At 39.7% G+C, this 12197-nt stretch overlaps 1 protein-coding gene across 1 annotated transcript in view; it reads right to left on the reverse strand.

Moving 5' to 3' along the window:
• Positions 1-12197, reverse strand: part of csmd3b (CUB and Sushi multiple domains 3b) — a 1683329-nt gene that overhangs the window by 17171 nt on the left and 1653961 nt on the right. Inside the window, exons 63-64 of the mRNA XM_078215503.1 lie at positions 6881-6992; positions 2789-2968 (exon numbers count right to left, since the gene is read on the reverse strand). Of these exons, the coding sequence (XP_078071629.1) occupies positions 2789-2968; positions 6881-6992 (292 nt within the window). The remainder of the gene's footprint in view (positions 1-2788; positions 2969-6880; positions 6993-12197) is intronic.

Here is a 12197-nt window from a genome sequence, read left to right on the forward strand (position 1 = left end):
ATGGTTTCTTTGCTGTCCTAGATGTGTAGCAGAAAGGAGTTAGAGTTTGGCTGTTTTGGTTGAAGTTAGGAAAGCTTTGCAAGCTTCTGAAAGCTCTATATCTTCCTGAAAACTCCAAGGCTGCATAGACTCATTATAGCATGTATATTTGTGATTGTGGGTTGTTATAATTCAGGTCAGAAACTCCAAAGTGTTTTATGAAGTCCACCTGGATCATAAGCTTCTCAGAACACCAGGGAGAGACTCTTGGCAAGCTAACCACCAACAGCAAATTTTCCACTCCAGGAAGGCAAGAAGCCTTGTTTTCAGCTAACCAGCAGAATTTCCAATACCAGGGAGAGAGAAAAACACTTATTTTCAGCTTGACATCCTTTCTAAACTAAACTGGTGCCAGCCAAACAGAAAATGAAACCTTAAATTCACCAGGAAGGAAAGAAAAACTGTCCAGAACACATGACCTGCCACCTAGTCTTCCTCCTATCAATGCAGGGTAATAAAACAATCCCAGAAAGTACCTGAGGCCCACAGTAAAAATAAACAAAACCCCTCTTAAGTTGCGATAAAATGACTTCTCGCAGCTGGCCCAGCAACAATGAAACCAAAAATGCTTATAGCTGCAGAGAACATGATATTTTAAAAAATCTCTTAAAGGTACACTAACATCACAGGATTTTAAGTCTGTAAGAAGAATGTTACTGATTCAGAAATTGAAACAGTGATGAGATAGAAATCAGAGTTATTTCTTTTCATGTTTAAAGATTTTCAACTGTTAGGAGTTAAGCTGCTTCATTTTGTTAGAATTATGCTTAAACTGTGTTATGAATAAAGCTTGTTTTGATAAAATGATCCTTAATTTGTCAGTGGAATTACTTCTGGAGCAAAGCATCTTTTCCTCACATTTATGTCAAATTCAAAAATTGTTGGGGTCTGGTCTGTTTTCATAAGAAACTTTAGGGTTCTGGTCCGGGATCCTAACATTTGCAACAGGTGAAGTCCTGTCCCTGTTATGACACTCACGTTAAATCAGGTTTTTGCAGTTTAAAAATAAATAGAAAAATACCAGTGACCATCAAAATCATTTTTATGTAACATCATAATGCTTATTTATTCAGAATCACAGACGTTGACAGCACTTAAAGAGGACATTTGGCTGTCGTGCCTATGCCACCTCTTTGAAAGGGCTGTCTAATTTAATCCCAATATTAGCTTTCCCCCACCATTATCCTTAAAATCCGTCACTTTCAAAATTAAGTTCAATTGCCTCGTGAAAGCTCAGATGGAATCTTGTTCCATCATCCTTTCCATTAGTTTTTCCAAAATCCGCATGAGAAAATTATGCCTCATTTCTCTTTCATTACTTGAGAATTATTTCAAATCTGTGACCTCTGCTTATCAACACACAAGGAAATAGTTTCACTCCATTTGCTCTGTTGAAGCCCTCTTAGCTTTGAGTACCTCAATTAACTTGTGCTGCTCAATGGAGAACAATTCTAGCTTCTTCAATCTCCCTGCATAACTGAAGTCCTTTAGCTCTGATAACATTTGGAAAACCTGTTTAGATTTTATGTGCATTCCATGTTGTTCTTCCAAAAGTGCACAACTTTCCGCTTCATATAATCATAGAATTCCTACAGTGCAGAAGGAGGCCATTTGGGCCACTGAGCCTGCACCAATAACAATCTCACCTAGGCCTAACCCAATAACCCCATGCATTTACCCTGCTAGCCCCCCCCCCCCTCTCCTGACACAAAGGAGCAAATTTAGCATGGCCATTCAACCTTACCCAGACATCTTTGGAGTATGGCAGTAAATCAGAACACCCGGAGGAAACTCATGCAGAGATGCAGAGAATGTGCAAACTCCACATAGACAGTGATCCAAGGCTGGAATTAAACCTGGGTCCCTGGAGCTGTGAGGCAGCAGTGCTAAGATATCTGCATGAAATTTCATTTTCCACCTGTCTTCCCATTCTACAGTCTATCTTGTTATGCTTCCTATTTATTACATTGCCAATTTTGTTTCATCTGCAAACTTCCTGTACCCAAATGCAAGTCATTTATATGTAACAAGAAAATCAACAATCTTAATATGAAGGACCCCACTTCATTCCTCTTTGAGTCAGAAAAACTCACTGTCACTCTCTGACTACTATCCCTGAGCCATGTGTCTATCCAAGTCACCATCAACACTTTAATAGCATGTTTTTATTTTCTGAATACATGTGGTAGGTGGTGCTTTACCTTCATCATTACTTTGATCAACCCTAAATTACTTGACCAAAGAATTGACCATGCATTAAAAGATCCTCAACAATAATAACTAAATTTGTGTTTTTTCAGTCTGAAGATACTTTAATGCTTTATCAGCATGTCAACTAGATGGATTATATTTTTGTGACTTTGTGATCTTAAAAATTGGCTTTCGGTAGCAATATTTCTGCCAGTGAACCAATAGCTTCTATAGCAGGGGTGATTATTAGTTTTACCTTACTATTACATTATTCACAAGGATGCATTTAGATCATAAGTAGACCAAAATTTGACTATCGCTAGGCATACAATGGCTTTTTAATAATTTGGTAAGCTGACAGAAAGAACCTTACAATGAAGCTTAAATGGCAATTCAGAAAGTGTGACTGACATATGCATGACTGAGTCGCAGTAATCTCCTCTAGCTTCTCAGACATCTGCTAATGTATCACTTCCAACAAAAGCATTAAGCTTTTGGCACTCAAATGATCACTGAAAGTGATAGGGCCAAACTGGTGGCTTTTGAAGAAACATCTTACCATGACAGATTGGTGATTTCCCTGTCCACGTTCCATCAGACCTGCATGCTCTGTGTTCTGATCCTCCAGCTAAGAAGAATCCGGGCTGGCAGGTGTATAACAATACATAACCCAGTGAAGGAAGATCCATCCCAACTACATTGGTATGAGCAGGTGTCTCTGGCTGTTTGCAGTTGTGCGCTGCAGTCATAACCATTATGTATAGGTAGGGTGAAAAGAGCAATACTGAACAGTTAGAAAAATAATAGGTAACATCTTTCTTCCAAGCCATCTTTCCTTCATAGCATGGCACAGTGGAATTTAAACAGTTTCAAAATAAACAAAGTTACCGGCAACAATATTTTTGTTACTTATCCACTAAATGGCATTAATCTGAACCAGGGTGGGTTAATCTATACAATTAACCTAATATCAGAAAATCAAACAATATTAGCAAGAAAACAGAAATAGAAGATGCTGAAAACATGTAAGAGATCAGACAGCATCTATGGAAAAACAGAAGTGAGTCAGTCAATGTTTCTCAGGAGTGGAAGGTGTGTTACAGATCAACAGCATTTAAAAAGGAACTGAACAAGATAAAGGGAAAAGGAGGAAACAACACATCTTCCACCCCAATTTTACTTGTATTTCTTCTACCTTGGAAGAGGAGAATATTCGTATTTGCTGCTTACACTTCAGTCTCCTCTATACTGGGGAGACTAAATTCATTTTGGGTGTTGGCTTTGCTGAATACCTAGGTTGAGTCTTCACTGAACATTTGAATTCTCAAACCCAATCCGACTCTGACCTCACTTTCTATCAACCAGTTGGCAGCCTTCTGGCCTTAATATTGAGCTAAACAACTTTAAATCTGAACCAACATTCCCATTTTCTTTTTGATATCAGGTGCTGGGAATAGAGCCATTGAAAAATGTGGCACTGTGGGCTGGTGCTTGGGGTTTGGAAATCACCTATTAGTACGCAGCTGATGAGGTGATCCACATTCTGGGGACTACCTGCCTTTCTTCCATTATATTCAGAGCCACAGCAGCCATTACCACTTTGCCAGACTTTTGTTGCTTCCCTCTTCTATTCCAGTCTATCTTCTTTTTCTCAACTTGTCCCATTAACACTTTGTTTTGCCTTGCACCATCATTCCAGAGGCACAACAAACTAAAATGAGGCTGGATGCTGATCTTGAAAAGTTCATGAACTAGTCTGTGTTGATGACTACCCAGTATTTTATACAATAAACAAAAGGATTACATTCATAAAGCACCTTTCATCACCTCAGGATGTACCAAACACTTTATAAACAACTAACGGAGGTAGTTCTGGAGAATACAAAGAAAGTAGGAAAGAACTCAAACGAGGAATGAGAAGGGCAAAAAGGGGTCACGAAATGTCCTTGGCAGACAGGATTAAGGAGGATCCCAAGGCATTTTATTCATACGTTAGGAACAAAAGGGTTGTCAGAGAAAAAAAAATCAGACCTCTCAGGGACAAAAGTGGGGAATTGTGCTTAGAGCCCAAAGAAGTTGGGGAGATCCTAAATGAATACTTTGCGTCGGTATTCACAAAGGAGAGGGATGTGTTGACTGGGAGTGTCTCGGAGGGGAGTGTTGACCCGTTAGAGAAAATCTCCATTGCAAGGGAGGAAGTGTGAGGTTTTTTAGGGAATATAAAGACTGACAAATCCCCAGGGCCTGATGGAATCTATCCAAGGCTGCTCAGGGAGACGAGAGATGAAATCGCTGGGCCTCTGATGCAAATCTTTGTCTCGTCACTGGACACAGGTGAGGTCCCAGAGGATTGGAGGATAGCTAATGTGGTCCCGTTATTTAAGAAGGGTAGGAAGGATAACCTGGGAAATTATAGGCCGGTGAGCTTGACGTCCGTGGTAGGGAAGTTGTTGGAGAGGATTCTTAGAGATAGGATGTATGCGCATTTAGAAAGGAATAAACTCATTAACGATAGTCAGCATGGTTTTGTGAGAGGGAGGTCATGCCTCACTAACCTGGTGGAGTTTTTTGAAGAAGTGACTAGAATGGTTGACGAGGGAAGGGCCGTGGATGTCGTCTATATGGACTTTAGTAAACCATTTCACAAAGTCCCTCATGGTAGGGTGGTGCAAAAGGTTGGATCTCATGGGATAAAGGGGGAGGTGGCTAGATGGGTGAAGAACTGGTATTTGCTACCAAATAAACCTGTTGGACTTTAACCTGGTGTTGTTAAAACTCTTCCTTGGTCACAGAAGACAGAGGGTGGTAGTGGAAGGGTCTTTTTCCGGCTGGATGTCTGTGACTAGTGATGTTCCGCAGGGCTCTGTATTGGGACCTCTGCTGTTTGTGATTTATATAAACGATCTGGAAGAAGGTGTAACTGGGGTGATCAGTAAGTGTGCGGACGACACGAAAATGGCTGGACTTGCAGATCGTGAGGAACATTGTCAGAGGCTACAGAAGGATATAGATAGGCTGGAAATTTGGGCAAAGAAATGGCAGATGGAGTTCAATCCAGATAAATGCAAAGTGATGCATTTTGGTAGAACTAACGTAGGGGGGAGCTATACAATAAATGGCAGAACCATAAAGGGTGTAGATACGCAGAGGGACGTCACAGGTGGAGAAGGTAGTGAATAAGGCATATGGCATGCTTGCCTTTATAGAACGGGGCATAGAGTATAAAAGTTGGGGTCTGATGTTGCAGTTGTATAGAACGTTGGTTCGGCCGCATTTGGAATACTGCGCCCAGTTCTGGTCGCCACACTACCAGAAGGACGTGGAGGCTTTAGAGAGAGTGCAGAGGAGGTTTACCAGGATGTTGCCTGGTATGGAGGGGTTTAGTTATGAGGAGAGATTGGGTAAACTGGGGTTGTTCTCACTGGAAAGACGGAGGATGAGGGGTGACCTAATAGAGGTGTATAAAATTATGAAAGGCATAGATAGGGTGAACGGTGGGAAGCTTTTTCCCAGGTCGGTGGTGACGTTCATGAGAGGTCATAGGTTCAACGTGAGGGGGGAGAGGTTTAACACGGATATCAGAAGGACGTAATTTACACAGAGGGTGGTGGGGGCCTGGAATGCGCTGCCGGGCAAGGTGGTGGAGGCGGACACACTGGGAACATTTAAGACTTATCTAGATGGCCACATGAATGGAGTGGGAATGGAGGGATACAAAAGAATGGTCTAGTTTGGACCAGGGAGCGGCACGGGCTTGGAGGGCCGAAGGGCCTGTTCCTGTGCTGTACTGTTCTTTGTTCTTTGTTTAAGCATTTTTGAAATATTCTCACCATTGTAATGTAGAAAGATCAGCAGCCATTGCACACAGTCAATTTCCACAAAGGGCTTTGTGATAATGAACAGATAATTTGACTGAGTGAAAAATATTGGCTAGGACATGGGGGATACCTCTCCTGCTCTTTTTCAAAATAATGTATTGGGATCTGTCATGTCCATCCAAGACAGCCTTAGTGAAACAACTCATCTACAAAACAGCATTTCTGACATTACATCATTTGCTCATTACTGCACTGGGGAGTCAGCCTTGCTTTTTGCACTCACGTCTTGGATTGGGACTCAAACCCATTACATTCTGACTCAGAGGGGAGATACTGACTTTACCACCATCATACCTCTGTGCTATTACACTTGATTGCTGAATGCTCATTCATTCATTCTGAGTGTTTCAACTGAAATTGTGTAATCCACTTTCCCAATCAGGAGGCAGGCTAGTAAACAAAGGGCACTATTAAATTTCATTATTGAGCCTTATAATTGAGATTGCACTACTTAATCATCTGAAAACCTCATCTTTGTCAGGTTGGAGAGGGTTTATCAAATGCTTTGGGGGTAATTTTAGTCACGATAATGAGTCGGTGAGATGAGACTGGATGAGAACCTAAGGATTAAATAAACTTTCTTATCATTTCCCTTATTCAACTGAATTGAACTTGTACTGATCATTTGTAAATGATATACTATGCATTTTCAAATCTTAACCAAACAAAATCACTTTGTAACAATCTTTGATAAATGTGAGCAGAAGCTACCACACATGCCAACTTTGTTAGAAAATATTTTCTTTTTAACACATCTGGATTAATTTACATACGTATGCATTCTGGTTGAATTCCACTCCAGGTGAGGTCAGGAAGGCAGATCCGAGTGGTGGATCCTTGCAGTAAATGGCCCTTCTTGCAATGGAATTGCACTACGCTTCCCACCTACAAAAAGGAAAGAGGAACAGCTAAACATTTGAAACCAGATATTACCAATATTAATTCATCATTCACCTTTTAGTTGAATACTATGCAACATTTAACAGTTTAGTAAGTTGTTCTACACTTTCTGGATATTGACTCTGGTAAGGCTGTAAGGATTAACGTAATAAGGTTTTAAACATTCCTGGCTGAAATAAAATAACTTCTGAGATCAGGAAAAATAAACTTGTTTCATATTAAGATGATGGATAACACGCTTGCATTCAATTTAATGTGTGCTTTACAATGATAATGTTGCAATTCCAATTCAACATACTTTTTGGACTTTTTCATTGCAGTTTCTACCCTGATAACAGAAACTCCAGAGATGGTTAAGCACAAATTTAAATGTGATTTGGAACAGAAAAGTTGCACTCAAGGTACTAATATTCCAGTACAAAATTAATTCCAATGCAATCATTTTTTTCAATATTTAAGTTATCTGAGGACCACATTTCACTCTGACACTGTGAGGTAACATGATTTACTTCACTTCTGAAAATGGTGACAAACAGTACAGGTGGCATAGTGACTCAATGGTTAGCACTGCTGCCTCATAATGCCAGGGATCTGGGTTCAATTCTGGCCTTGGGTGACTGTCTGCGTGGAGTTTGCATGTTGTCCCCATGTCTGCGTGAGTTTCCTTCGGGTGCTGTAGTTTCGTCCCCACTCCAAAAATGTGCGATTAGCCATACTAAATTGATTAGGTTGATTGGCCATGCTAAATTGCCCCTTTGTGTTCGGGGGATTAGCAGGGTAAATGCGTGGGGTTATGGGGATGGGGCCTGGGTGGGATTGTTGTCGTTGCAGGCTTGATGGGCCGAATGTCCTCCTTCTGCGCTGTAGGGATTTTATGATTCTATGAACAGTTCAAATGATTTAAAAATCATTCTGTAAAAGGGATTGAAGCTAATTCACAATTAGCTAACCTGTTTGAGAACCGGAATATGTCAAGAAACACTTTGATTGCTAAAATATTGGAAGAAGAGTCACTGGGCCAAGTGTCCAAGCAGAATTACTGGTCGGTACTTGAAGAGAGGGGGTGGTGGACATTGTGGGGGGGAGGGAGGAGGTGGGAAGGAACAGTTTTTGATAGTACTGCTTGGGCCTTGGAACCTTTACTGTGTTTAAGGTGCTAAACAAATACAAGTGTTGTTGATTTCTGCAGATTCACCAGGAAATAACAAAAAAAATAAGATTCAGGATAGTAAAGCCAAACAATTGAAAGAAAAAGAAAATTGTGCACAACATCATATAAAGCTAGATGATTCTCTTGACAGTAAGCATTGGACCTACTATTTTGTGCGATTGAATGCTATTAGATGTTACATAAAAATGATTTTATTTCTGATAACCTAATATATCAGCTGAAAGGATAAGTGACTGTTTGAGCAACATTACCAGAATGTCTTTTGAGTTCCAATTTCACCAATTGTGGGTGTTGAGATAGGTACTCTCACATTGGACTGTTGGAGGAAAACCTTTCCTCTTAGTATCCACCAGAGAAATATCTTCCTGCTATTTCCAGCAGGGTAACCAAACTCCAGAATGAGACAGGCTCCTTTGTGTGTCAGGATGTTCTGTCACTGAGTTTCACCCTCTCGTTTTCTGGTGGTGGAGATCAGGATGTTGGAGGGGGGGGGGGGGGGGACCATGCCACCAATTCATAAACTTCAAATAAATGGTGACTACAACTGAAAATACAAATGCCTGCCAAGAGAAACATAGAATCGTACAACACAGGAGGGCATTCAACCCATCATGCCTGTGCCATCTCTTTGAAGGAATTATCCAATTTGTCCCAGTCCCCTGCTTTTTCCCCATTGCACTGTAAACATTTCCTTTAGCCAATTCATCTTTGAAAGTTACTCGCAAATTTGCTTCCAATGTTCTTATAGACAGTGGTTTCCAGATTATATCAACTCACCGCATGTTAAAAAAAACTCACCTCTGATTCTTTTGCCAATTAACGTTACTCTGTATTATCAGGTTACTGATCCACCTGCCAGTGGAAGCAGTTTCTCCCAGTGTACTGTGTCAAATCCTCTCATAATTACAAATATGGGATATCATGTGTCAAACAAAGGCCACCGACAAGAGTGCTGCTGATTTTATGGTTTGAACTATTTAAAACATGAGAGGATTGTCCAAGAAACAGCTCAGATTATTTCCTCACTGCTACAGGTATTTTAGGTAGCAATTGTTTACATGATTATTTTCACTTGTTAATCTAATCCCTGCCGCTTGCCTCTGCGGCAGTCTTCCGAGTCTCCTTGCTACCATCGTGAATGAGTTTGAGATGAAGAGAATGAGGGTGAAGTTTGAATATTTGAATCTGTCATTTAATACTTCATATGAATAACAAAGATACCAGAACAACTGAAAATCTGGTTGCCAAGAATAGCTTGCCTCCAACTACTTCCAGTTTGAATTTTGATGTCACCACATTTGGCAAAAAAACAAATAAAAGGCGAAGAAACCAAGAACATTAAGATTTTATATGCAAAATGAGAACTTGGTAACTGCATTTTGTAAAAGTTGATTTTAAATAGCTAATGCAAAGTCGTTAACGATTGAAGATATCACTTGTGCACTTTCCTATTCTTTCTCATCCTAAACCTGTCATATCAATGCAATAAATCAGATAATCCTTTATTCCACTGAGGAAAAAAAATCAGATGAACAAGATTTGCATTTCGATTATGAAGGACGCAATGAATACAGAAAACGGATAATAGCAGAGCCCTTTTGACATCCTTCTTTCACATTTGCAGGAGAAAATAAATGCTGTAGTTTTTACTTAAAAACAAGGTAGAACAGCCAGTTTGCTCAAGGGTTTTGATCTGAGGATTTCCTAAAATGTTCCTTGTTTGCTGCCTTGTTTTTTCAATGCCTGAAATATGCGGGGTTGCAGGTTTACAACAATCATGACCCACTGGTGTTTCTAGCAATATATACTTGGCACTTTGTGTGCTATTCCTGTAATTTCTAACAACAATTTTAACCAATTTAAATGGTAAATTGGACCAATTCATAATTCAAAGAAACAGCCCTAGATCCTGCACCCAATTATTATCCTGTTGGAAAGTGTATCTATGGTTGAGGACATAGATTGAATGGCCTGCCCACATTTACTATCAGAGCTCACATATGACAAATGTAATGGCACCTATAGAACCATTTCCCATCATCATCCAATAATTGTATGATTAATGGGAAAAACTGTCAAAAAATCTATTTGCCGTTGTTCAAAAAAGGTTGTAAGGATAGTCCCAGCAATTACTGGTTGCACTGCAGAGTTTGGTATCGCCTAGCCCCTCACAGTTTTTGTGGCGCGAGTCAGTTTCTGAATGACTCATGGATCATGGCAACCCCCAGAGGACTTGTGAACTACACTCTGGATTCAGAAACCTTGTGAAAAGTAAGTTCCAAAGGTCTTACTCATGCCCCTTTCATACCCCCTGCAAGCCAACACATGTCAGCCACCCACCCCACGGTCACCCATTATACTATGTACCAGTTCGTAACAATGGCATGTGCAGAACCCCTCGGAGAGCAAAATGAAAACACCCACCGACACATCTTTTGAAAAGAAACTGCTGTTACTACAACCCTTAAAACAGATCATTAAAGTATTAATAACAGAGGCTTCAAACACTTCACATGTCTTAATTGTGTACAAATAAACATTGAGACACTGCCAAAGGAGATCACAGAAAGAACAACCGATTATAACCACTTAAAGATGTCAATCAAGCAACGATAACCATTCTCTCCAGTTGTCAAAACAGAACCCCTTGCAGAAAAATCCTTTTTATGAGTCTCTCAGCTAGGCATGAATATAGAGGATTGGTGTAAAAACTCTTGCAGTAGATCTGGACCTCTAAACAGATAAACCTGTTGAAAGATAGACTGTCTTCAATTATTGATTTTGACCAATACTGATTTTTCATATTCAGGGAACAAAATGATTGAAATGAAATGCTAATCATACTTGTTGTAAAATGTAGTTTCATGTCATTCCTTGATTTTCCAGTTAATGTTTTAAATCTTCTCAACAAAACTAATCTTCAAACTTGATGTAGAGTGAAAGTTTCAAACTATTGCAATTCATGGTTCTGCATTACATTAATTCTTGAGTGAAAATTGGCCCAGATGACCCTGTAGAAATTATTCTTTATGCACTTGAGTAGAATCTCTATTCACAGCTTCTAAATTCAGCACTATTATAAAATTGCAATGTACTGTCATAATATATGCCTACTTGAACATGGTAGCAGGCTGACGACTGATCAGTTGAATTATTTCTTTGAGTTGCTAACTCAGCCAAATCAAGACACTTAAAGCTTGCTAATTAATATAAGCTAATTAAAAAGGTTATTGTCCCTTTAAGCATTAATGATGAATATAAAATACTATTTCAGAGCTTTAAAGGACAATCGCTTGAAGTTGCACACTATTTCGTAATACTCTGACTTTTCTGCATGCAATGCAGATAAAGTATGTCCTTTTAACATAATTAATCCTTACACTTTTCATACAAATCAAAGGGGTTCATCTAAGAAGAGCAGCTTAGACTAACTTGGACATATGGTTCTTTACACATTTCAGCAGCATTGTCAAATACAATGCAAATTTCAACACATATATTTCTGTAGTAATATAACATACTTGATATCTTATAAGAGTTTCAATTTTGTTTGATAGAGCAAGTGTTGCAAAGCAGGACCTTTTTTTCATTTTGTTTCTCATAAACAACTGACTTAGAAACAGATTATTAACCATTTGGAGTAGTAATTTGCAGTAATTTGCTTTTATCCTTTAACTCATCCCACTTTCTCCAAATCAAAAAAATAGCAATGGGTACCCGCATAGGTCCCAGCTATGCTTGTCTTTTTATGGGGGGGTATGTGGAACATTCCTTGTTCCAGGCCTACCCGGGTCCCCTTCCACAACTTCTTTACTGGTACATCGATGACTATTTTGGTGCTGTTTCATGCTCTCATCCAGACCTCGAAAAATTCATCAACTTCGCTTCCAGTTTCCACCCCTCCATCGCCTTTACCTGGTCCATCTCAGATACTTCCCTTCCCTCCCTTGACTTTTCTGTCTCCATTTCTGATAATAGACTATCTACCAATATCCATTACAAGCCCACTGACTCCCACA

Source organism: Mustelus asterias, chromosome 7 (genome assembly GCF_964213995.1).
Source record: "Mustelus asterias chromosome 7, sMusAst1.hap1.1, whole genome shotgun sequence".
In the NCBI taxonomy this organism is placed as follows: domain Eukaryota; kingdom Metazoa; phylum Chordata; class Chondrichthyes; order Carcharhiniformes; family Triakidae; genus Mustelus; species Mustelus asterias.